This window comes from Equus caballus, chromosome 6 (assembly GCF_041296265.1).
Source record: "Equus caballus isolate H_3958 breed thoroughbred chromosome 6, TB-T2T, whole genome shotgun sequence".
NCBI lineage: Eukaryota > Metazoa > Chordata > Mammalia > Perissodactyla > Equidae > Equus > Equus caballus.
The window spans coordinates 71,215,358-71,243,018 of NC_091689.1; the positions used below are offsets into that span (position 1 = coordinate 71,215,358).

The following is a 27,661-nucleotide window of genomic DNA, read 5'->3' on the forward strand; positions in this document are numbered from 1 at the left end:
CATAACTGAATCATATATAACACATTTATTCAATAAACATCCTTTCTAATATCATAATAATAGCTAACACTTTTGAACATGTTCTTTTGTGTCAACATTGTATATGACACTTTTCAGACATCCTCTTATTAAAATCTGATAACACTCCATATAAGGTAAATACCATAATTATCCTCATTTTAGAGATGAAGAAGCTTAGATTCAGTAAGAATTTACTCCAAGGTAACAACACGAGTAAGTCACAAAGCTAGAATCTGTCACCAGGTCTCATGTCAAAGGCCAAAGGAGACCACCATCTCTGATCACAAGATTCAATTCTCAACAGTATAAGTACTTGGGTTCTCTTTCAGGAATTTTTTTCTATCTGAACAGTTAAAAATTAAAAATAAGACACCAAATCAATGATATGAAAAAGGGCTGGAACAAGCGACTCTCCAGGGTCCGAGGGAGCAAGCTAAAACAACCTGGCTTAAAGCCAACTGACTTCAGAATTCCCAGCACACCCACAGCAAACAAGCATCCAAAAAAGGGGAGTTAAATGTGGACCCTATTGGCAGAAAGACCAGCCAAGATATAATTTCCCCAGCATCCCTAAAGAGCTTATGGGAAATTCAGATTTAATTTACAGCATTTCTATATTCATTCCACGTACAGGCCACATGCCCTTTAGACTTTGGAGGATGTTGAGCAGAGGATAAGAATTCTAGAAAATGCCGCTATGGTAGGACTTCTGGCTATGCATTATCCATATATATTAATTAACCTTCCTCTAGCATCCAAAGTCAGCTTCAGAGTAAAGAAAAAGGCCTAGAAATTAATTTCTAAAAAGAGTTTTCCATACAGCTCCACCTGTTCAATTGACAGAAAGAAATCTCAGGCAGCACTTAAAGCAGTGACCGCAATAAGGCAAGAGCTTGATGTCAGCTATCATTATCAGCATTATTGTTTTCAGAGTCTGAGGTCAGCCTCAAGAGGAAGCAAGCAATCATGGACTGTAGTTTCAGGATAGCTAAAGGATAGGCCCTATTCCCTAATTAAAACCTCTGCTAGGGTTGTGGGTGCTTGAATTTTTACACACACACACACAAAACTCATTTCTTTGGCTTTAGACTTCGTCTTGTGAAAATGCAAAATCAAGTACCACTGGGGTGACAGCATTTTCAAGCTTCAGGGCTTATTTACATGGAAGATTACCCATGTTTATTAGATTTTTTTTCAAGGCAAGTTTTGCTAAGGAAAGGAAGGGGAGGATTTGAGGGCATTAAAAAAATCTTAGGGCGAAAGTGGACAAGTGAGAACAGAGTTTTCTACCGAGAGAGATCAAAGTGTGTGAAGAAGGGAGTAGGCGCTGGAGTCAATATTATAATTCTCAAATTCTCCCTTGCCTTCTATTGCCATTACCAATTTTGTGTTGTCTGCCCATCTCCTTCTCCAAATCTTCTGTGATATAGCAATTATGCTGCTTCATTTACAGGTAAACTGACCCAAAGAACGTCAGGTAAGGGAGTTGTGATAAGCACTCAAATGTGTCTACTTGCAGGCAGAAAGTCGTGACTTCCCAGATTTCAGGTAAGGCACGATTCGTCTGCAAAGAGGGCTGGAGCCGAAATCTCTATCAAGTTTAAGGCAAAAGGCCCGGTAGGGTGGGGGTAGAGCAAGCTGGATGGGTCCAGGAAGTGGGTGTGGAGGAAGCTGCGGAGGTTCGAGCCAACAGTGGCAATAGCAGATTTGCACGCGCCTAGCAGGGGGAGTCCCGGGCCTCCGCGCGCAGCGGTCACAAGCGCTTTTGGCACAGCTTTCCCCTTCGATTCCCGTCATCACCCAACGATACAGCTCAGAAAAAGGGCTTGAAAAGTGACAGGACAGAAAAAGGGCTTGTAAAGTGGGCGGTGGCCGGGGTTTCCGCCGCTGAGTCACACTCCAGGCAACTTTTACAGCATTTCCCAAAACGAAAAGAGGACATCTCAGTCCCGTAGCCCACCTCTCGCTTCTAGTTTCCCCTCTCCGCTCCGTGTCACTCGACCCGGGGGTGACTCCAGACCCACAACTGGGGTGTTCCCCACTCCTCGCACAACTTCTCACCCGCGCAAAGCCTCGGGGTACGCCGAGCGCTTACCAAGCGCTATCAACCCGGCAGATGGGAAGGCAGGAGGAAGGAGGGGAAGGGCTGCGTTCTCACCTGCAGGACACGGACACCTCCACCCGCGTGGCCGGGATGGCCGCGCTCAGCTGGTTCAAGTCCCCGATGCCCGCAGTGCTGGTGTAGCGGCTGTCCATCTTGGGAGGAGGTGCCGTGGACTTGTCTGGCGCCCACATCCACAGCTCGGGCAGACTGAGGGCTCAGAGCCCAGCTCCCGACAGACGGGGATGGGGTGGAGGGTGGAGGCAGAAGAAGGAGGCGGAGGCAGCTCGCGGGAAGGCGGAGGGAGGGGGAGGCGGACCTCCGCGCAGAGCGGCGAGGGAACGGCGAGCCAGTCCCAGCCGCGGCCGAAGCTGCCGGGGAAGTGGCGCACGGGGCTATGGGCTGCCCTGCCCCCTCTTTGCAGGCGGCAGCCCCAGCGGGGGACGCTCCGTGATCCTCTCCTAGCTCTGGGCGTCCGGCTCTGCGGAGCCACGGCCAGCCTGGCTGGGTAGGTGGCACCAGACCTAGACCCCAACCGTCTAGGAGAGCAAACCCTGACCCGCCTGGCGTGCGGTTTGGGTTCTGTCTCCGCCTCTACACGCCCACACCCGCCTCCTGGGCCGCGACATCCCCCTCCTGTCAATCAGGTGCGGACGGGAATGTAAGGCAATTTCTTCGCCTGGGCTGGAAGCTGGAGGTGTGGGCGCCTCTGCCTGTTCTTAACTCCCCCCATCATAAATCCACGCCTCCCCACCGCGCTGGTCCTCACCTCACCCGCGGAGCCCATGGATGTCCCTCCCACTATGCCCTGGGGCAGATGAGCAGAGTCCCCGCTTCTGGACTGACCTCCCTTGGCCACTTGAAGGTTGGGAAAGTGGAACGTGAGGACGATCTCCAACCTTCGGCACGCTATGGTAAAGTGACAGATAAATCTATGGGACAAGGCGGGAGCGGGGTGGACTTTAAGGTGGGGGGGGAACTTTAGGATCTAAGGGAGCCATCGGGTTTCCCTCTTCCCTCAGTTCTCCTAATAGTGGAAATCTTCCTACAGTTGGAGCTCTTCTGCGGCCCCTCCTTTCCAAAAGCTTGGGAGTTCTGCCCTGAAACCTGGAGGTCACAACCATAGAACGCAGCTCCCTCACCCAGAGTCCCACCGGCAAGACCTGAATGAAACAGGACGGACGGAAGCAGAGAGGAGCCAGAGTGAGCGCTGCGTTTGGGAAACTGGATTCCGGGGCAGCCAGACTGGTGCCAGGATGCAGAAGCAGCCAAAGCAGCGGGAGGTACCCGCCGCTCTCCTCGGTTGCGGAGCTCTTTGTGGCCGGCACCTGCCCTCCCGCCTCACCCCTGCGCCTGCGGGTCTCCGAGCGCTCGCCACCAGGGGGCGACCGAGAACAGGACGCGGCGCCCCGCGGAGGAGGAGAGCGGGGAGGGCGGCCAGTGTCCACCTTCATTTAACGCGCCAAGCACAGAGTTTCCAGCTGGCTGGACCAACTCAGGAAGGAGCCCGTTTTTGTGATTGAGGACCTGCCATACGCTGTAACATTTTAATCCACTTGGAGCCACCTGCCTGGAGAGTCTGTAAAGCGGTGGGCGAAAATGTGTGGGCGCAGCTTGAGGCTTCCCCCTGCCAAGTATACTTCCAATTTTTCATTCTTGGTTTCTTTTCCTGTTCTGCCCACCCACCACTTGTCACCCCTTAAGTCCAGAGGTTCTGTTTCTCTTCCTCTTTCCCTATCACAGATTAAACTGTAGTTTATTACTATTTGAAAATGCCCTAGAACTCTAGACATTTCTGTTATGCTGCCCAAAATTAACTTGAGGAAAGAGACCTACGTGAATTTTTTTTAAGGTAACCAGACCTTTATTTTATAGAAGCCTACTGTAGAAATAAAAGTTGAGGACTTTAAAATAGTACTCAACCCATATGACGTTTACTTAGTAATTTTTTCACTTTATTGAGCTATAATTGATATATAATAAACTGCACATATTTAAAGTGTACTATTTGATAAATTTTGGTGCATATATACTCGTGATGACGTCACCACAATCAAAACAATGACCCATTCCATCACTTCAAAAGATGTCTCTTGTAATCAGCCCCACCTTTCACCACTAAAAACAACCGTCCAGGCAACCACTGATCTTCTTCATATCACTATAAATAAAGTTACATTTTCTATAATTATATATATGGAATCATACAACATGTACTATTTTTTGTGTGGCTTCCTTCACTGAGCAAAATTCTTTTGAGATTCATCCACGTTGTTGAGTGCATCTGTAGTTCATTCCATTTTTATTGCTGAGTTGTAGTCCATTGTATAGATGTGCCACAAATCGTTTACTCGTTCGCACATCAGTGGACATTTTAGTTGTTTCCAGATTTGGGCTATTACAAATAAAACTGCTATGAACATTTTTGTACAAATCTTTATGTGCACATATGCTGTCATTATTTTGGGGTAAATATCTAGGAGTGGACTAGCTGTCATAGAATGTGAGTGTTTAACCTTTAAGAAAGTACAAAAACTGTTTTCCAGAATAGTTTGACTATTTTCTGTTCCCACAGCAATGTGAGTTCCAGTTGCTTCACATCTTTGCCAACACTTATTATTGTTAGTCTTTTAAATTTTAGCCAATCTAATTGGTGTATAGAAGTGGGTTAATGACTAATAATGTTGTCATTAGGAGTCTCATTGTGGGTTAATGGCTAATGACGTTGAGCATATTTTCATGTCCTTATTTACTATCTGTTAATCTTCTTTGATGAAGTGACTGTTCAAATCTTTTGCTCATTTTTATTGGGTTGTTAGTTTTATTATTCCTAAATTTTGAGAGCTCTTTATATATTCTGCATGCAAGTCTTTTATCACATACAGTTTACAGAATAATTTCTGCCAGTCTGTGACTTGTATTTTCTTTTTCTTAACTATCTATCAAAGAGCAGAAGTTTCTAATTTTGATGAGTCCGATTATTCAGCTTTGTCTATTATCAATTGCAATGTTGATGTTGAGTCAAAGAAATCTTTGCCTAATCTGATGTCACAAAAATTATCTTCTATGTTTTCTTCTAGAAGTTTTATAGTTTCAGGTTTTACATTTATGTCTATGATTTATTTTGAGGTTTTTTAAAATCTAAGTTCTCTTTGTTGCTCATCGATATCACATTTTTCTAGCATGGTTTGTTTAAAAGACCAGCTTAGGGGCCGGGCAATGGCCTAGCAGTTCAGTTCCCACTCTCTGCTCTGATCACTGGTTCAGATCCCAGGTGCGGACCTACGCACTGCTTATCAAGCCGTGCTGTGGCAGGCGCGTCCCACATATAAAGTAAAGGAAGGTGGGCATGGATGTTAGCTCAGGGCCAATCTTCCTCAGCAAAAAGAGGAAGATTGGTGATGGATATTAGCTCTGGGCTAACCTTCCTCAAAAAAAAAAAGACCAGCCTTTTTCCACTGATTTGTCCTTACATTTTTGTTGAAAATCATTCACCATATATATATATGGTGAACATATATATAAATCCATTTTGGGACTCTATCCTTTCCATTGATCTATTCATTTTTCTTTAAGCCAATACCACAGAGTCTTGATTACTATAGCTTTATAATAACTCTTGAAATCAGGTAACGTAACATCTTCAACTTTGATCATTTTAAAAATTCGTTTGTCATTTTCAATTCTTTACATTTCCCTATAAATTTTAGAATCAGTTTGACAGTGTCTACCAAAAGATCTTACTGAAATTGTTTGCGAGTGCATTGATACTATAGACCAGTTAGAGAAGAGCTGACGCCTTGTCAAAATTAGTCTTCTGATCCGTGAACATTATATATCTTTCCATTTACTCAGGTCTTCTTTAATGTCTTTCAGCAATGGACTTAAAGGAAAAAGAGATTTGTAGACACACAACCACACAGGGAAGAAAGCCACATGAAGAAAGAGGCGGAGATTGGAATTATGCTGTCACAAACCAAGGATTGTGGGTAACGACCAGAAACTTGCTGGAGCCTTAGGAAGAACATAGCCCTGCCAACACCTTGATTCCAAAACCACGAGAGAATAAATTTCTGTTGTTTTAAGCCACTCAGTTTGTGGTAATTTGTTACAGCAACCCTAGGAAAACTAATGAACGATGAAACTAAATTATTTTCAGTTTGCTGATTTTTTTCAAGTTCAGTTTTTGTAAGTTCATCATATTGAAGTAAGCTTTAAATGACAAAACTTTTAAAGTATATTTAAACTCTTTGTTACTATAGTCAGCACAATACATAAAGAACTACAATTTTTAAAAATAATTTTTAATAAACTAGTAAATATGAATCATGACATGTCTATTTCTTCAAACCTTTATTTTGGAGAAGTTTTAATAAAAAGTTAACATTTATTACAGTGTATTTAAATAATATAAATGACTTTAGAATGTGCTGAAAATCAAAGATTAATTTTATTTACTAAAATTTGTAGGCAGCCCTTATTCACCAAGTCAATGATTCAGTAAACATTAGTTGAATGTTTACTGTGTGCTGGGAGCTGTGCTAGATGCTCCCTCTGGCAAGGAGATGCATGACTGGGTAGAGATACTAAATGAATCATTGAGTTCTTTTCATTTCTGAGATCTTATTATTCCACAAGATTAGAGAAGACCTCAGTTTGTAAATGAGATTGGCATTGTCCATTATTTTTCAGAAGCATTTATTTACAAAATAGCCTGGTCAAAAAGAATCAACTAGCCTGAAAGAGCATATCCTTGTAAATTCATTTACCTCATCTGGCAAGTGGTGTATCGGCTCACGCAGAAATCCACAGTAATGGACTGAGCAGCTCTTCAGGCTGCAGCTACATCAGTGGAAAATTGGCTCTGTTGGACCCAACTACTATTCTACCGCAAGATAAGTCACAAATACCAGCATTGCCATACACTCACCTTCAAAATGTCCTTGGGAAATTGAAGAAAATAGATAGCTATGTTATTTTTTATCTTCTGTGGCTAGCTGTATAATCACTTTAGCCACTTGACCTGCTCCATGAAGGCATAGCTTATAAAATAAACTTACATAATGGCAAAGAATGGATCAGCTGTTTAATGATGAGAAAATGACAGCTGAGGGGAGACATTTTGATGAGTGGCAAAGCACTGACTTGCTAACCGTTGGAGATGATTTACCTAACGTGGATCAAATCTGCAGAAAATTCGATCATTTCAGACATTAAAATAGTATTACTAATCCCTTTAGCTTAAAGTTACCTTTGTGAGTAAATAATCAATATCTCACCAATCTTATAAGTATCACCTTTCCAATAGGTAAGCCAGTCAAAAAAATATCACTTTTAAAATATTATAAATAAGAGCAAAATTAAGATACGTCATGACGTATGTCCAGGAACATTAAATCCAATATTTTAATCAAGTAACACCTTTCTAAGGGATCTTGGATGGCTATTTAGGTAAACCTATTTTCAAGCAAATTTTTTTCCTGTGTTTGATAAATAAGTTTCACACTCAAGAGAGCACTTTCGAATACAGGATGCTTTCCCTTTCAGAATGTCATACTTAACATTTAAGCATACAGAAAAGCATATTTCAAATTCTGTTTTGAAGCTCTTGGGTTGGTTTGAATGATATTTGGTTTTCTGTTATGGCAGAGTCATTTGGTTCAACCACTGGCTATTCAGTAAAGAGATGCCATAAACTTGTGGGGGTTGGGGAACGGGTGGATCAGGAAAGTAATTAAACGGAGGTTAGTTACCTTACTATGACTGAATCTCATTTTTTTTTTCTTTTTCTCCACAAATCCCCCCAGTACATAGTTGTATATTTTAGTTGTGGGCCCTTCTAGTTGTAGTACGTGGGACACCACCTCAGCATGGCCTGATGAGCGATGCCAATCCGCACCCGGGATCCAAACCAACAAAACCCTTGGCAGCCGAAGCAGAGCACAGGAACTTAACCACTCGGCCATGGGCCCGGCCCCCCTCCTTGTTTTTTCTTTCTAAGGATAGGATTTCAGTTATCTATTGCTGTGTAACAAACCAGTCCAAAATGTAACCACTCAAAACAACAATGGTTTTACCCTTTTCCATGATTTTTTGGGTCAGTAATTAAGGTATGGCTTGGCCAGGCAGTTCTGCTCCATGTCGTATCAGTTGGGGTTATGCATATGGCTGCATTCAGCTGGAGGCTGGCTGACCTGGAAAAGTCAAGAAGCCTTCATTACCATGTCTGGCAACTCAGTGCCCTTCCTCTCTGTGGCTGCTCTGTGGTTTCTCCTCTTCCGGTAGTCTAGCCTGAACTTCACAGCCTGGCGACTGGCTTTCCTAGAGCCAAAGAGGAAGATACTGCACTTCTGAAAGGGTAGGCCTGGAACTGTCACGGTTTCCCTTCCACTGGTTTCTGTTTGTCAAAGCAAGTCAGAAGGCCAGCCCAAATTCAAATGGGGCAGGGGAGGGGGCTGAGTGACTTAAAGGGTGGAGCATCAAGCACATACTGGGAGGGAAGGAATTGATAGCAGTCATCTTTAGGGACTACTCACTAACAATAGTCAATTCAATTAAGGTCAAAATAATCATATATCCCTCACTTTTAAAAAACCACTGATCTAATTTTTCCTGTACTTTAAATTTGTTTTGTTTGAAAAGAAATAAATCTATATAAGGAAATGGAAACCTCGTAGTATACATTGTAATGAGGAGGATCACAATGGTAAGCAAGAATTTGTCTTCAAGAATGGCTTTGCTAATGACATGCTGAGCAGCGGAGGAAGAAATATAGAAAATGCAAAGAATGTGTCCCCTTCTTTCAAGCATATTAGTTTATTGTGAGACCCGACATCAACTTATCACCCAATAAAAAATATGAAAGAGCAAGAAATAAGCAGTGACTTGTCTTGAAATCATGTGGACAGACAGACAAGACCATGCGACTGACAAGGAAAGATATATTAATGAGAAAAAATAACCATTAGAACTTTCCTGGAAATATGGGACTTGTTAGTTTCTAATAAATCAGAGAGGACAGAGCAAGATAGGTGAGGTTAGAAATATGAGCAAATATAGAAGAAAAAATATGCATTGCATATATCTGTACAGTACTGAGAAGACTAAAGTCACCACGGAAGACGCATGCAAATTTGGACAGAGTGAGGTTATCTTAACAGACCTTGTAATTAGAGCAAGGATATGTAAAAGGAGAGTAAGCTAAAGTTACCCAATCCTGCCCTGTCCAATAGAGTAGCCACAAGTCACAAGTGGCTATTGAAATCTAAATTAATTAATCTTAAATAAAATTTAAAATACAGTTTCTCAGTTGCATTAGTGACATTTCAAAAGCTCAATGGTCACATTTGGCTAGTGGCTACCCTATTGGGTAATGCAATTATAGAACATTTCTTTTATGCTGAAGAGGTCGACTGGACCCTGCTGACGATCCATTCTACTTTCCAATATTTCTGAAATCTTGTCAACTTTCCCTTCCCCTCCACCAGCACCATCAGTTCAGTTTGCTACCAAGTTTCACTAGGGCTAATGCTACACTCTCCCAGCTTGTCTCCCCATTTCCAGTCATGCCCTTCTGCAATCTCTTCCCCATTCTGCAGCTAGAACACACTTTATAAAATATTAATCTGGTCTTGTCAAATTCCTGCCAAAATCACTTATGCCATCCTCTTTGCCTGGAATATTCCTCCGTGCCTCTTTCTCTAGCTAGCATGTATTCTTCAGATCCCAAGTTAGATGTCACTTTCTCAACAAAGCCTTCTCAGATATCTCTGAATCTCAGTATTCTTTCTTTAAAATGATGCTATCATCTATGATACACAGTTGGTGAAAATTAGAGATAAGGGATATAATTCATTTAGCACTTAACACTTAAAATGAGCGTAGTGGATGTGCTCATGGTGACGATAATAAATTGGTGATGATGGTTTAAACTCTCTAGCTCTATTTTCTCACATTTCTACCCAAAGTAGCATTCCAAGAAGTGCTCCCTATATGCCAAGTAATAATTTAAAATTACTTACATGGCCTGTATGACTAAAGGGGATCCACATTCCCTGTAATTCAGCCACACTACCTTTGCAGAACCATTCTAACCTACCATGCTGCTCTCCTCCTTGAAACTTTTATCATATAGATCTTCCTAATTCCATCTTTGCTTGTTCAAGCTTCTTTTTATTTATTTATTTAATTGAGGTAACGTTAGTTTATAACATTACATAAATTTTGGGTGTACATCATTATATTTCAACTTCTGTATAGACCACATCGGTTCACCACCAAAAGTCTAGTTGCCATCCATCACCATACAAATGTCCCCCTTTACCCCTTTCACCCTCCCCCTACCCTCCTTCTTATTCATCCCCCACGGCCTATCTAAAATGTCACTTCCTTATGGAAGTGTCCAATAAATATCTTTGCATTGCTTTTAAATAATTAATCTGACAGGACAACGTATTTTATGCATGGAAAAGAGACAAAGATGAAATTCTAAGGTATTTTTATCTAACAAGGAAAAACAGCGGTTTACGTTTCTTCTAGAGTTATAAACATTCATTTAAATATGGTTATTCAATGATAACCAGCAAATATTAAGAACTCTCATAGAATAAAACCTACACTCCTTGAAATCCAGATGACTTTGAAAATGTCCTGTCTTAATTTTACAAGGACATATTTACATGCTTACTAAACACAGAACAGGGCTTAATTTTTATAAATGTTTTCAGCCTCCAAATTTATCTAAAGTTTCTTCTGCGTAGTGTTTCACTAAATCTGCTAATTCAGGGAGTTTGATTTTTCAAGGTTGCCAGAAGAGATCCATTTGCAAAAAGGAATCAGGAAGGGCAGGCCCAAAGAATTCTGAAATTTGTCAAAAGAGTATAGGAAAGAAAACGTTTTTATAAAAGGATGTTGAAGTCCAAAATATTTCACTCCTACAAGAGCCTTCCTTAAATGCCCAAAATAGACTAGGTCACAGGATGTTTTCCTTTTAACTATCATAATTAGAATAATTATTGTGTGAAAATTTCCTTGATACCTATTTTCCCTGCTAGATTTTGAGCTGCAAAAGCATAGGGACCCATCTTGTTTGTTCACTGATTATCTCCTGCGCCCAGCACGCTGACTGACATGAGTCAGAGACTGCGTGGCCAGTGGCAGTTGAAAGTTTCTAAATTTCCTTTTATATACTGACTTCAAGCCAGAGCTGGGCACTCAGGTGGAATGTCCAACAGGCATTTGGGGCTTATGGTGAGGGGACAGAATTGTCAAGGTTGGAGTCAATAGCTTAGAGTTAGTAGTTGAAGTCAAGCATTTGGGTGAATACTCCAGGGAAAAAGGAAAGAAGAAGAATAAAAATAAGGATCAAGTCTGATATGGGCTGCCACGGGGAAAAGAGGACAAAGAGGACCTCACCAGGAAACAGATGGGAAAGAAGCACTTGGATAAATGCGGGGGGCGGGGGGTGTGGATCCCAGAATATATGCTAAGGACAAGGAAGAAGAGGCTTTGAAAGAGAAAGAGGCCAATGGGTTCCATTACTGCCTTGTTTTTTGTTGTCACTATGGGTTGCCTCACTCTCTTTCTTGGGCAGTTACCAGAATTACAGAGTCCTCTAAAGATTTTCAGTTATCGTTCTAGGTCTGTCTTTCAGAATCTTCTGCTGAAATGCTCCTGGAAGTTCAATCTAGCCCCACTTCATTACCTTTAGCATGAAGCCCACCCTACTCCAGAAGTCATCAGTGCAGAAATAGGTCCCAAGTAAGTCGTTGCATTGCTGAGACCTCACGCAGGAACAACCCACTCTGGCATTTTATGGCCATGATGTGTGAGGAATTAATACCTAATTTTCAAACTTGATTTAGATCTCTCCTAGGGCAGGGAAGATAAGTGTAAATTAGTATGTGGTCAGAGTCTACTCTGGTTTCTTTCCTGCTTGGACAATTAGAATGTGCAGCCATCCAAAAGAATAAAAGTTTTGTTGGAAACTAGAAAATCACACAGAGAAAAGAATATAAATCTTGAATATTTAATAACAGTGAAATTAACATTCTTCTGGGATAACCCAGCCTTGAAAACAGTTATTTTAGTGTGAAAATGCTAAAGTTTTGCAGGAACTTTCTCTAACTGTCCAAGAGATTTGTGCAGAACTTTGCAATTCACAAAAGTATTTCTCATAACCATGATAATTGCTGTTAAATTTACCATGATTTGTCACAGTAGATGGAGTATTTTCTATTCAAGTTCAAATAGTTAAATCATTATACTTCCCAAGTGAGTCTTTTAGAATGCTATAAGGTTTAAAGGAAAAAAATGGGCTTTTTGGCTTTTAGATGTTGAGGAAAACTTTTCACAGTCACCGAAAATTGTAACTTTGCTTTAGAAGGAAGGACTTGAGTTACTTATTCTAAGAGAATGTGCTGAGGTTTAGTTTCTGCTTTAATAAAAGGATAATTTATGGCATTCATTAAGCTCTTGTTTAGGTGAAATTCGTCTGCCAAGAGCTGTCTAAGGAACAATTATCTTTAAGTTTCAACATCATAAAATCTTACTATTCTTGCCTTGTGATGTGGAGGAACCAAACTACCACAGGTGATAGTTTTGCTAAATAGTGTTGATGCTGTTAAGGAAAGCCACAGTAGGAAGTCCTTCTGTTGAAGATCCACAAATATTTTCTTGACTGGAGCCAAGTTTTTGTTTTATGTAGTTTTGTTTTGCAAACATAGACAGTAAAAGAAAGTAAAACATTTAGTTATTTAAGTCAAAGCAACTTATTTACATGGCCTGACTGTGTCTCTGGACTTTTCAAATGCTGGTCTTGTCAGTCCGTGTCGTTGAAAATTATCTTGGTGAATTAGGAGATTTGAATGTTAAAGTACCATGTTTAACTCAGCAGTAGTTTTCTAATCAAGTAGTTTGAGACTTCCTTTAAAAACAGAATGTCACTGTGTTAAAATTTTAAATAGTTTTTACAAACTCAGGGTTCATGTGTTACACTCTGAAAGTTTTTTTTTTTTTTGAAAAAAAGCAACGAAATTGAATTCAACATTTTAAATTAATTTCCTAAAAGAAAAAGAAAAATAACCAAGAACCCAATAGAAAACAGTGAGCAAAGGACAGAAATAGACAGTTCACAGAAAAGAAATACAAATAGCTCTAAAATATATGAAATGATGCTCAATCTTGCTTATAATTTAAAAAAGCAATTTAACGATAGATGAAGATACTACTTTTTCCTGGTGGATGTGAAACTGCGAGAGACACCCTCATGCATTGCTGGTAAAAGTGTAAAATGGTGTAAGCTTTGTAGAGAACAACCTGGTAATATTTATCAAAGTTAAAAATGGATCCACTGGATATTTACTTGAAAAAAGAATGAATTTTAATTTATCTTACACCATATACAAAAATTTACCCTAAATGTATCATAGAGCTCAATGTAAAACCTAAAATTATAAAACTTCAAGAAGATAATAAAAGAGACAATTTTTATGACCTTTGGTTAGTCAAGGTTTCATAGATATGGCAACAAAAGCATGATCCATAAATAACAAATTGATACATTGGACTTCATCAAAATTAAAAATTCCTATTCTTTGAAAGATATTGTGAAGAAAAGAAAAATACAAAGCACCCACTAAAGAAAATGTTTTCCAAAATGTGGATCTGATCAATAACTTTGTAGGGGAGGAAGACATTTCCTCTATCCAAAGTAGGTTCTTCTGGCCGAAGAACAAATTAAATTCACATGAGACAGAATAGCAAGAGAAAATTAAACAAAGCTTTATGAGGACCATGGCCTGGGGCCTTTCTTCCCGAAGGAAGAAACGGCACTGAAGAAGTGGGGTGCACAGGGTGGTTATATACCCCCAAACAGGATATTTCACATATGATTGAAATTTCCCTTCCACAATAGTCACAAGATTGCCCTGTCGGCACAGCACTTGATGGAGACAGCAGGTAGCGCTCTGTTATCTCGGTGGGCGTAGCAGGAGGCAAGTCTATGTCTGGAGCTGGGTGGTCACAGGTGAGCACAGCAATCAGTTCCCAGCCTAAGGAAACATGCTTAATCCTTAAAGAAATGCCAACGTTGGGAGGGGGAGGGAAGTCAGTTACAGGAGGTTACCAGAAAAGCACAATAAAATGCAGATTTAAGTCCTTGCCTTTGGCCTTGATTAAGAGTTTCTAGAGACAAGGTCATCTCTTTTCTTCTTTCTGGTACAGAGAGGGAGGCACCTTTACAGATAGAGATTTCCTTTACAATGTAAATGTCTCCTAACAAAGGGCAAGCAAGTTCCACTCCTCAGAGCCTCCTTCCCTGTCCCAGTTTATCAAAAGCAATCAGCCTCAAACAATTCTCAGGACAAAGAGACATATCTTGGGGTGGCCATTTCCAGGTCTCCACAAGTTGCATCTTGAATGTATAGACAACACTCAAAACTCAGTAAGAAAACTAACAACTTCACCAAAGAAGATATCCAAATCGCAAATAAATACATGAACAAATGCTCAACATCATTAATTATTAGAAAAGTACAACTTAAAACCACAATGACATACTACCACACACTTATTAGGATGGCTGAAATGAAAGAGATTGACCATATCAAATGTTGACAAGGGTATGGAGCATCTGGAACTCTCACATACTGCTGGTGGGAATATAGAATGATACCGTCACTTTGGAAAACAGTTTGGCGGTTTCTTAAAAGTTAAACATGCACTGACCATGTGATTCAGCCATTCTGCTACTAGCTATTTTGCCAAGATACATAAAACACATGTCCATACAAATATTTATATGTGAATATTCACAGCAGCTTTTTTGGTAGTGGACAAAAGTTGTAAACAAAAGATGAATGAATAAACAAATTATGGTATATCCATTCGATGGCATATTAATCAACAAAAAAGGAATGGACAAATCCACCTGGTCTTCCATTTCAAATCTCACTGACAAGTTTTTCTGTACTCTTCAGACTTATCTTCAGTCTGAGAAGAATGATTCTCAATGGTTCTGTTGAACACGCAACTTTCACACAGCTATTTCCATAATTATTCTGTGACACTTATAATACAGTTTCTGGAGCAATAAGACTTTTATTGTATTGCTGCCTCTGTTTTAACAGAAATTTTATTGCAGAAATTATGATAGAGTCACTATTATGATTCTGAGGATTTCTTTTCAACTCGCTCATAGGATGGAAATTCTTTCCCCCAGGTAGTTTTTATTTTAATACTGCTTTGGATTTTTGAGTGGGGTGTCTTTTGGAATTGTGGTCTGTTTAGGATTTTGTTCAATGGCAGAATGTTTTCTTTTGCTCCCATACATATTGTGGCTGAGAAGTTACCCCTGGCATGTGTAGGGGAGGAAGACGTTCCCTCTATCCAAAGTGGATTCGTCAGGCTGGAGAATGAATTAAATTCACATGAGACAGAATAGCAAGAGAAAATTAAACAAAGCTTTATGAGGACCATGGCCCGGGGCCTTTCTTCCTGAAGAAAGAAAGGGCACCGAAGAAGTGGGGTGCGTAGCGTGGTTATGTACCCCCAAACAGGGTGTTTCACATATGATTGAAATTTCCCTCCCATAATAGTCACAAGATTGTCCTGCCAGCACAGCACTTGATGGACACAGCAGGAGGCAAGTCTATTGTCTGGAGCTGGGTGGTCACAAGTGAGCACAGCAATCAGTTCCTAGCCTAAGGATAGATGCTTAATCCTTAAAGAAATGCCAACATTGGGAGGGGGAGGGAAGTCAGTTAGAGGAGGTTAGCAGACAAGCACAATAAAATGCAGATTTAAGTCCTTGCCTTTGGCCTTGATTAAGAGTTTCTAGAGAGAAGGTCATTCCCTTCCTTCTTCCTGGTACAGAGAGGGAGGCACCTTTACAGATAGAGATTTCCTTTACAATGTAAATATCTCTTACGAAGGGTAAATAAATTCTACTTTTCTGTTGCTTTCCTGTCTGCAAAGGACCCAGCCTCAAATAATCCTCATGCCAAAGAGACATATCTTGGGGTGGCCAATTTCATGTCTCCACACCTATATACGGGAACTATATACCTTACTGCCCCAAATGTGACACTTTTGAAAGCAAGAAGGGCAACTATTACTAGATGCTTTAGGACGATTTACATAAACCAGGAACCCTCAGAAAACTGGGACATATGTTCAGATAACATAACGTCCTGTTGATCCAGTCACTCTCTAACTCTCCAGTCTCATCTCATAGACCATTCCCAACATTTTAAAATACTCCAGCTGAGATAGGAGGGGTAAACAGTTCCTCTGGGAGGATGCAGCTTCCTCTGGGCTGCCTCCTGAACCAACAAGAGGGGCCACACTCTCCTCCATTCTGGAAACACATGAGGCAGGTGGCTGAACATCACAGGATATGAGCCTGACCAAATGCCTGACCACTCCAGGTAGCCAACCAGTGGTCTGATCACAAGCCTGGTGCCTGATCTGCAGGATGTGAACGACTGGCCCAAAGACTGACCAGTCCCCAGCTTCCAACCAGACTCCCCACTTTAGCTGCTATAAACCAGCAGCCCAGACCCCACTCGGGGCTGGTAGGTCGATTTCCACCCGGTCAGCCCAGCCTGCTCTCCTTCCTCACGTACATTAGTCTACTTTCTTTTTAATCAGCCTAGCTTTGTCTCTCAATAACCTTTATAATCTCTCCTGAGCTGCTCTTGAATTCTTTCCTGCACGTGGTCAAGAACCCATACTAAGGGCCAGGTCTGCCCCAGGAGCCCAGTCCTACCTGGTCCGGTATCACAGCTACAATCCAATACTTCCTCTTGGCTGATGTGGGGCTTTGGCCCAGTGTTTCATGCTCACTGGAACACACTTCTTCCATCCTCTCACTGTGTCATCTCAACTCATCCTTCATCTCTCAACTCAGACTTCTCTACTGTCTCCTCCCCTTTACAGCCAAAGTTTTGAAAAGAGATGCTTATTTTTCCTTATTTTCTCTTCACTCCACAATCTGTGCCAAATTGGCTTCTCTCTTGTCCAGGAAAACAATCCTTGATTCTCCGTCTAGGTAAAGTCCCTCTATTACTTCATCTTGCAGCTCAATAATGCAATCTTTAGCTGTATTTATATTGCTATTAAGTCCATTTGTTGAATTTTTTATATTTTAACAATCATTTTTTATATCCACAAACTCTTTTTCCTAAAAATCCATTAATGTTTCATGGATGTAATAAAATAAAGCCTTTTAAGTTTCCTTTAGGACCTTATCTTTATTTTAATGTGTTTTAATGTAGTATTCTGCTCATTCTTTTCCCCCCATCAGAAGTTAGTTGTTTTGTTGACCAAATTTAGTGATTCTCTTTCACAGTGTTGATTTTCTCTAAATGTTTACAACTCTTTTTTTATATCTTCATATTTTTAAATAAGTGTGATGTCTAAGTAAGACCTGACATATAGATGAAAATTAGCTAGATAAGACAAGGAGAATAGCAGGAAGAATGATTAAAGTGAGAAAAAACTCAGGGTTAGTATGAAAATACACTGAAATAAAATTGTTAGAAGGATGCACTTACGATAGAGTAGGCCAGAGTGTTAAAAAAAAAATGGAGTCAGGAAAGGCTTTATGTGCAATGCCAAGACACTTTGGACTGTATTCTACAATCAAAATACACTGAAATAAAATTGTTAGAAGGATGCACTTACGATAGAGTAGGCCAGAGAGTTAAAAAAAAAATGGAGTCAGGAAAGGCTTTATGTGCAATGCCAAGACACTTTGGCCTGTATTCTACAATCAATGGGGAGTAATAATTTTGGCTTATAAAAACTACTTGGAGTAAGTGGTTTTCAAGGAAATACAAAGCATCCCTGGAAGAGAATGAGCTTTAGAGATACAGGCTTGGTTTGATAGCTGTCTCCAAAACCTACAAGCTTCGTGTACTACGGCAAGTCACATTACCACACCTTCCTAAATTTCAGTGCTTTCAAAAAGTCCAGCTAATAAAACCCACCTCATGGGTTGCGTAAGAATTAAGTTAGTCTTGCATTGCACATAACCACAATAACTTAGTAAATGCTCAAGGACTGATAGCTATCAAGATTCTTACCATGCTGATGAATCTTCCCTCGGACATCTTGTGTTGGAGTTGCCGCAGGATATTATGAAAAACCAAGCCATTGACATTTTAATTTGGGCAGAGATTCTTAGTGCACCAAAAACATCCTATATTTCGTGATCTCCCTCACAGTAAGTTCGGAGGCAGTATGATTAGTTCTAGCTACTGAAATCGGATAAGTGATATATGTCCATACTGTAAAGAATTTGTAGGTCATATGTTTCGTATGGCATGCCTGAAATATAGAGGTGGGATACTCAGTTTGCACAGGCATGTGATCATGTGATACGAAGGAGAAATAAAACTTTGTTGTGTTAAGTCATTGACATGTGAGGGATTATTTGTTGTTACAGCCTATTTGATCTTACTAATATTCAAATATAGCCAAAATGATAGATGATAGACTGGGGAACCTATGGAAATTTTCTAAACCACTAGAATATAGCCAGAATGTTCTTAAGAAAGAGGTTGTGACTTGGCTATAGGCAGAGGGAAATTTTTGGAAACCAAGAATAAAACTTTGAACATAGGGAACATATTGAGAGGCCAGATTCCAAGGCCTCACCACAGACCTTCTGACTCAGAATTTGTGGGAGTGACAACTTGAAGTTTTTACAAGTGACCCAAATGATTCTTAATCCATGCTGTAAATTTTGAGAATCGTTAATCTGGAAGAAGGCCCTAGGAATTATCCAAATACCTAAAACGGAAGATTGAAGACTTGATAATTATCATGTAAGATGTAAAAGTAAAGTGTTAGAAGAACTGAGAGTACACTTCCAAGATGTGTTTGTGTCTATGTCTGTGTCAGACCCTGGGGAAGGTATAGAGGAGGTTGGATCTCAGATAAAAAGATAAGATTTTGGCAGATGGCCATAGGCAATTCAAATGATGAAAATGGTGCAAGCCAAAGGGGAGTAGAGATAGATATTGATCTTGCACCAAAGGTAATCTGATAGTTAATATTTATAGAGTGCCCACAAGCTTTAGGCAGAGGATTCCTAAATATGAGTCTCCAGTTTTAATCTCTCTCTCAAGATCCTGTTATGAAGACAAATGTTAGAACTTTTGGTTTCATGTAGATACTCCCATACTTGAATTTACCTACAATACCTTAGAAATACTTTTTGAAAGTGGCAATTTCATGGTTAGAGAAGTAATACTTTCCTGCTAATGTCATAGGCAGATGTTTGCCATAAATTCATAATGCTCTAATGGCAAGACTCAAATTTATTACTTGTTTAGATTTTTTTCCGTAAATGGATGGATTACTAATGTTTCTTGCCATGACAATTGTTGGATTTTCCTAGCCCTACCACCAAACAATAGTTTTTAGGATTCTCCTTAGATTCTGAGTCATAAAAAATCTCTAAGATGTGTTAATTAATGACTTCCAATGGCAACAAAGAAGGAGGTTGTGGGGGAGTGATTGATATTTACATCCTGTGGTACTTCAGTTCAATTATACCATTGAAAGCTAGAACAATGCAATCTTTAAAGACCAACTTCTCGTATTCTTAAATGTTCTGTGTCTACTTATTTTGGAGAATTGTAGGTTGCTCACAGGCTCTGGGGGAAAAAAGCCTTTGCGTTTTCATGTAGGTGAGAACTCAGTATTTTGAATCTATTATTTGTCATGATACCCTGTCATCTACAGCTACCAGTATAGCGCTTACACAATGTTTCTCTAACTCCTGTTTAGTACGTTACTATAGAAACACAAGTTCATGTAAAAATATCTCTTTTGATTTAAAAATTAAGTTTAGCTCAATTTCCTCCTCATTCGTTAGGTTCCTTGAATCAATTACATGGGGTCCTCTAGAGCAAGTGTCATAACATGGAATGTAGTAGGAAATATATTTTTCTAAAGACATATTCTCCATGTAAATCCTCTGTGTTAACATTTCCTGCCTTTCAAAATAGAGAGAATATTTTGTGTTATTTCCTACAATTACTTGGTAAGAACTACACAAAAGGGAACAATGAATAAGCTTATTTTCAAGTCACCATCTTGCAATAAAAGCAAGTCTTAGAATAAGGCTTTTTCTTTCCATCTAATTTTAGACATAGTTACAGAGTGCTGCTTAATACCAAAAATCTAAGTAGGAAGTAAGAAATTGCATTTCGTCTTGTAAGGAAGATATGAAGTGGGTGGGTCCCTGGCTTCAGAATTTATGGGTCATTTGGCTACAGTTTCAGAACACTGGACTTGTGATATTAGCTTTTTCTGCCAAGTGGCCCATAAGGTTACATTTTCTGGTTTAAATTCCAGACTTCTTAACAATGAGTTACTTAGGAACCAGGCAGAAAGGGAGTCTACTGACTTTTAGTTTAATTTTAGAAGTGTTCTTAATTGTAGTCAACTTAATTTTCACTGAGTAAAGGTATGCGTGTAAGATAATGGGGTGGGTGGAACAGTTCATCACTGTTGATATTGCACAACCAACAGAATCATTCTGCTAATGTGTTTCCTCTCTACTTTATTCATTCATTCATTAAACACTTTTGAGTATTTATTCTGTGCTAAGAGTACTATCAAGGGTGCTGAGAGTAAAAAAAGTGAATAAGACATGGTCCCTGGTCTCCAGAAATTCATACAGTCTAGTGAAAGTTAAGTAGGACTCTTCCATATAGGGGGAGATTTTTAATCGCTGATGATTTAAATTTGGTGTTTGCAACTGACCAAATATACATAAGTGAACATGATTGTGTGAAATTTTTTCAGTTAAGAAAACATCATATCCTAAACTGTTAACATAGAGAAGGGACAAATTTCTCATTCTATTGTAGGGGAGGAAGACGTTTCCTCTATCCATTGTGGGTTCTTCTGGCCAGAGAATGAATTATTCACACGAGACAGAATAACAGAAGAAAATTAAACAAAGCTTTATAACATATATACATGAGAGAGGCTCAGGAAAGCTGAGCAACTCACCAAAATGTCTGAAGCCACCACCTTAAATATCATCTTCAGCTAATGGCAAAGGAGGATGTTGGGGGTAGTGGGGGAGTTGATCATGGGAGATTACCGCACAAGTACAGTAAACAAGATGCAGATTTAAGTCCTTCCTCTGGCATTGATTAAGAGTTTCTAGAGATAAGGTCATCCCCCCTTCTTCCTGGTACAGAGAGGGAGATACATTTACAGATGGAGATTTCCTTTACAATGTAAATGTCTCTTAACAAAGGGTAAGTAAATTCTACTTTTCAGAGTTGCTTTCCTATCTGCAGTTTATTAAAAGTAACCAGCCCCAAATAATCCTCATGCCAAAGAGACATATCTTGGGGTGGCCAATTCCAGTCTCCCACACAATAAAACTCATGTCCCCCAAAACAATTCTATTTTTTATACAACTGAACTCACTCTCAGTCTCAAGTGTCTATTCTAGCCAATAGAGAAAACCTAATCTAGCAAATTTAGAGTAAACTCAATCAATGTAAGCTATTCTCTTCCTGTCCTCTGTTCCTAGGTTAGTATTTAATTTTTGGGGGGCTTACATAACGTCATGGGTCTGAGCATAGGTCTGAGATCCAATGTTTGGTTCCTGTCCCTGTGTCTCTGGGCTCTACTTCACTATTTCTTTTGCTGTAAGATAAGTTCCTTGGACAGAAGCATGTTATACAGTGTTCCATGATAGTGATTAAGGTTTGGATGTATTAGCACTCAAAGCAGGAATGCTTTCAACTAGTCAACACAGTAATGGTTCTGTTGAATTAGAAGCTATGATTACCAGCTGGAGAGATGCCTATCTGGCTTTTTGAGGCTATTCAGTTAGTCACTATTCAGAAGATACGTATTTGTGGTCCAATGAGCTGGTTTGCATGGGATTTCCTGGGTTTACCATATGCCCTAATATTGAGAAGCAATCTGTCTTATAAAAGAGCAGAAGAAGACTCAGTTACAGTGCCAGCTGGGAGATAAATTCTTGTGAGGTTGTGCTGCTTTCCCGTAGGATGGCTTATATGCTTTTCATTCGTTGAATGGTGTGTTTTTTCTCATAGTCACAGCACTTGCTTCTTATATATACAACTCTATTTCCTTGTTTACAGGTTTGAGTATACCCAGTGAGGAATGTTTTCCCTGCAGATACTGTAACAGTTCCACTGAATGGGAAGCTGAGATTACTGCCTGGCATTTTAGGTTGCTATTGCCACTTAATGAGAGGCAATAATACTCAACTGGCTTGGGTGATGTAGCCTGACTCTCAAAAGGAAACAGATTTACTACTATACAATATGGACAGAAAGGAGTATAGATAGAACTGAGAAGGTCTCTGGTGCTTCTATGTCCATTAAATGGATTAAAAACTAATACTACAGAGACAGGACTTTCAGGGCATGGTTTCTAAGAAATGAAGCCAGGCCAAAAACAGGCAAGGATCTCAGGCCAGAGTAGGTTTTGGCTGAAGGAAAAAGGAATGAGGAAACGGGATGATTCATGAGATATGGCGGTCATAAATGCCAACTATAGCCTCCCAACCAGTTGTAGATACAAAGAAGACTGTATCTACATTTCTTTTCCTTGCAAGGTCATGTGTATACACAAACATACTACAAACTAATTTCCATTCTTTCTTTTCTCCCCCTCTCTCATATTATTTTATATTAGTCCATACTTTAAAGGTCAGTGAAACAAGACTATGCTGGAATAAGAAAAGGAAGGGGCATCCTCTAGAGATCTTGAAACGGGATGTGGTAACTAGTAAGTCTTGGTAGAGAGAACAAGTGTGTACTTGATGTGCAAGGAATAGTTATGATGTGTTGTATGTAATCATACACACAGGTGTATGCAACCAAGTACAGATTTAGAAGTTTTAATAGGAGAAGAACCTCAGTGGATATTTTTTGGCTGCTCAGTGCCATTATTCCTTTGTACATTTGGATTCTTCCTACTTGGTGAGTTTTGGTGGGAGACGTAGCCAATTTCTCAACATGAATGCCAATAAACCCTGGATACTCATTTTCCCAGCCTCCTTGGCATCTAGAGAATGGACCCTTTCTCTTGGCCTAGTGTTTCCAAGGAGAAAAAGGACTGGAATATTTTCTCTTTGCTAGTGGTGGCAGTGGTGTAAGTGGTGTAGGTGATGGTGGCAATGGTGAAGACATGGCAGTAGAGGTGGAAGAACTGTTGACAACAATAGCAAAAATGGCAGTTTGGGCTACAGTTCTGCATGCAGGTCAATTTTCAAGGGACAATAATCAAGCAGTACTAGGGGCAGTATTGAGTAGCCAATGCTAGTGTAGGGGAGGAAGACTTTTCGTCTACCTAAATGTGGGTTCGTCTGGCTGGAGAACGAATTAAATTCACGTGAGACAGAATAGCAAGAGAAAATTAAACAAAGCTTTATGAGGACCATGGCCCGGGGCCTTTCTTCCTGAAGGAAGAAAGGGCACTGAAGAAGTGGGGTGCACAGAGTGGTTATATACCCCCAAACAGGATATTTCACATATGATTGAAATGTCCCTCCCACAATAGTCACAAGATTGCCCTGTTGGCACAGCGCTTGATGGACACAGCAGATAATGGGTCCGCTATCTCAGTGGGCGTAGCAGGAGGCAAGTCTATTGTCTTGAGCTGGGTGGTGACAGGGGAGTGCAGCAATCAGTTCCTAGCCTAAGGAAAGATGCTTAATCCTGAAGGAAATGCCAATGTTGGGAGGGGGAGGGAAGTCAGTTACAGGAGGTTAGCAGAAAAGCACAATAAAATGCAGTTTTAAGTCCTTGCCTTTGGCCTTGATTAAGAGTTTCTAGAGAGAAGGTCATTCCCTTCCTTCTTCCTGGTACAGAGAGGGAGGCACCTTTACAGATAGAGATTTCCTTTACAATGTAAATACCTCCTAAAAAAGGGCAAGCAAGTTCCACTCCTCAAAGCCTCCTTCCCTGTCCCAGTTTATCAAAAGCAATCAGCCTCAAATAATCCTCATGCCAAAGAGACATATGTTGGGGTGGCCAATTCCAGCCCCTACACTAGTAATAGCAACAATACAAGGGCAACATCTAATAGTCACTGGTATAAGTGATGGTGTACTCATTAGACTCATTTTAAAGAGTGATCTATGGGCATTGTTTCTAACTTCATTGCCTTCGAGACTGGTTCTCCTGAGCTTCTGGTGATTCTGGGAGCTACTCAAGATCCAATTAATTAATTAATTAAGTTCCTGCTTAAATCAACCAAAGGCAGCTTTGGTTGCTTGCAATGAAATAACTTGAATAATAAGACCTGTTGATTTAAAGCCTTCCTCTGAGGCAGAAAGGTATGTGGGGTCAGGAAAAGGTTTTGTTATTTCTTCTGACAACAAGAATTTCTTAATTCTTCCATGGTTATATTCTTCCTTTGAATATAAGCCTTGGAATTTCCTTCCCACATATGAATTAAACCTACAAAGAACCTGTCTCCTATGACGTTAAAAAAAATTATCATCTAGTGATAGTCTAAGTTACTTCCCTAAAATGAGATTGGCTTTTCTCTAACTTAAATGTATATTTTCTTATATGCTATTTTTGGGGTTCCTGTTGGGGGTCTTTTCAATTTGCTTTTTTGTTCTAAATGCTTTATAAAATCTTATTTTTAATCAAGATTTTGGATACGTGTGAAAGAGTAGAAAGCAAGAAGACTACTTAAATAAAATTGAAAAAGGACCTTTAATTAAATGGTCTGTGCTTAGAATCTAGAGATGGCTAAATTTCACACAAGTTAAAAAAATTTAAACTACTGAATATTTGTTACAGGAGGCATCAGTGAGAACTTCCCAAGGTTGGAAAATGCTAAATACTTCATGCTTCTTGAAATTAACTTGGCTCAAAATTAAAATCATTTAGTGAAAGACTAAAGAAAAGAATTTAAAGAGACACCAGAAATGTTCAAGAGAAAAGAACATGTCCGTGTTACTTATGTTGATATAAGGATTTACAGTAATTTAAAGAAAATACATCCACTACTATATAATTTTTTTGTTTATATTCTCCTTGTCCTAGAGAATTTAGTAATTAAAAGTTGTCATTTCCTTAGATAAAGCACTCCTCCAAACAATATTTTGTACATAATTTTTTAAAAATTTTTCTTTTGTTTTGTGTGTAAGGAAGATTCACCTTGAGCTAACATCTATTGCCAATCTTCCTCTTTTTGCTTGAAGAAGATTGTCTCTAAGCTAACGTCTGTGCCAATCTTCCTCTATTTTGTATGTGGGATGCCACCACAGCACAGCTTGATGAGTGGTGTGCAGGTCCACGCCTGTGATCTGAATCTGGGAATCTCAGACTGCTGAAGCAGAGAGAACTCAACCAGTATGCCACTGGACTGTCCCTGGTACATAATTCTATAGATTTCATGGGCCATTTGAAGCACATTCATTAATTCTTTCCTAGGGTCCTTGGCTAGCATATTAAAAATCTCTTTTCTTCTCTAAGTAATTTACAAAAAGAAGTTCAATTAATTTTTATGCCAATTAATTTTTCAAATTAGATTTTTACATTATAGATTGAATCAGTTCTTTAGATTTTAAAATTAACTTGATCCAAATAATCCTATTATGTGGAATAGCTAAAGTATAGAGTTTGGGGAAATGTGGGGGTCTGGAATTGGTCACCCCAACATATGTCTCTTTGGCATGATTATTTGAGGCCGATTGCTTTTGATAAACTGGGACAGGGAAGGAGGCTCTGAGGAGTGGAACTTGCTTGCCCTTTGTTAGGAGACATTTACATTGTAAAGGAAATCTCTATCTGTAAAGGTGCCTCCCTCTCTGTACCAGGAAGAAGAAACGGGATGACCTTGTCTCTAGAAACTCTTAATCAAGGCCAAAGGCAAGGACTTAAATCTGCATTTTATTGTGCTTTTCTGGTAACCTCCTGTAACTGACTTCCCTCCCCCTCCCAACATTGGCATTTCCTTCAGGATGACGCATCTTTCCTCAGGCTAGGAACTGACTGCTGCGCTCACCTGTGACCACCTAGCTCAAGACAATAGACTTGCCTCCTGCTATGCCATCCAAGATAGCAGACCACTACCTGCTGTGTCCATCAAGCACTGTGCCAACAGGGCAATCTTGTGACTATTGTGGGAGGGACATTTCAATCATATATGAAACACCCTGTTTGGGGGTACATAACCACTCTGCGCACCCCACTTCTTCGGTGCCCTTTCTTTCTTCAGGAAGAAAGGCCCTGGGCCATGGTCCTCATAAAGCTTTGTTTAATTTTCTCTTGCTATTCTGTCTCATGTGAATTTAATTCGTTCTCCAGCCAGACGAACCCACTTTGGGTAGAGGAAACGTCTTCCTCCCCTACACATGCCAGGGGTAACTTCTCAGCCACAATATGTATGGGAGCAAAAGAAAACATTCTGCCATTGAACAAAATCCTAAACAGACCACAATTCCAAAAGACACCCCACTCAAAAATCCAAAGCAGTATTAAAATAAAAACTACCTGGGGGAAAGAATTTCCATCCTATGAGCGAGTTGAAAAGAAATCCTCAGAATCATAATAGTGACTCTATCATAATTTCTGCAATAAAATTTCTGTTAAAACAGAGGCAGCAATACAATAAAAGTCTTATTGCTCCAGAAACTGTATTATAAGTGCCACAGAATAATTATGGAAATAACTGTGTGAAAGTTGCATGTTCAACAGAACCATTGAGAATCATTCTTCTCAGACTGAAGATAAGTCTGAAGAGTACAGAAAAACTTGTCAGTGAGATTTGAAATGGAAGACCAGGTGGATTTGTCCATTCCTTTTTTGTTGATTAATATGCCATCGAATGGATATACCATAATTTGTTTATTCATTCATCTTTTGTTTACAACTTTTGGCCATTACCAAAAAAGCTGCTGTGAATATTCACTTATACATATTTGCATGGACATGTGTTTTATGTATCTTGGCAAAATAGCTAGTAGCAGAATGGCTGAATCATAAGGTCAGTGCATGTTTAACTTTTAAGAAACCGCCAAACTGTTTTCCAAAGTGACGGTATCATTCTATATTCCCACCAGCAGTATGTGAGAGTTCCAGATGCTCCATACCCTTGTCAACATTTGATATGGTCAATCTCTTTCATTTCAGCCATCCTAATAAGTGTGTGGTAGTATGTCATTGTGGTTTTAAGTTGTACTTTTCTAATAATTAATGATGTTGAGCATTTGTTCATGTATTTATTTGCGATTTTGATATCTTTGGTGAAGTTGTTAGTTTTCTTATTGAGTTTTGAGTGTTGTCTGTACATTCAAGATGCAAGTTATGGAGACCTGGAAATGGCCACCCCAAGATATGTCTCTTTGTCCTGAGAATTGTTTGAGGCTGATTGCTTTTGATAAACTGGGACAGGGAAGGAGGCTCTGAGGAGTGGAACTTGCTTGCCCTTTGTTAGGAGACATTTACATTGTAAAGGAACTCTCTATCTGTAAAGGTGTCTCCCTCTCTGTACCAGGAAGAAGAAAGGAGA

General features: G+C 39.8%; 1 protein-coding gene and 1 long non-coding RNA gene across 3 annotated transcripts in view; one reads left to right on the plus strand and one right to left on the minus strand.

The window, feature by feature from the left end:
- CPNE8 (copine 8) overlaps nucleotides 1-3,179 on the minus strand; it is a 209,089-nt gene extending 205,910 nt beyond the window's left edge. The window contains exon 1 of the mRNA XM_001503265.6: nucleotides 2,180-3,179. Within this exon, the coding sequence (XP_001503315.3) occupies nucleotides 2,180-2,316 (137 nt within the window). The 5' untranslated portion in view covers nucleotides 2,317-3,179. The remainder of the gene's footprint in view (nucleotides 1-2,179) is intronic.
- On the plus strand, nucleotides 2,897-6,211 carry LOC138924675 (uncharacterized). 2 transcript variants are annotated; one of them, XR_011439733.1, is made up of 3 exons: nucleotides 2,897-3,036; nucleotides 3,174-3,974; nucleotides 5,999-6,211. It is a non-coding gene; the product is annotated as an uncharacterized lncRNA (long non-coding RNA). The 2 variants fall into 2 exon arrangements; XR_011439732.1 differs by lacking the exon at nucleotides 5,999-6,211 and having other exon boundaries at nucleotides 3,174-4,557.
- Nucleotides 6,212-27,661: the final 21,450 nt, after the last annotated feature.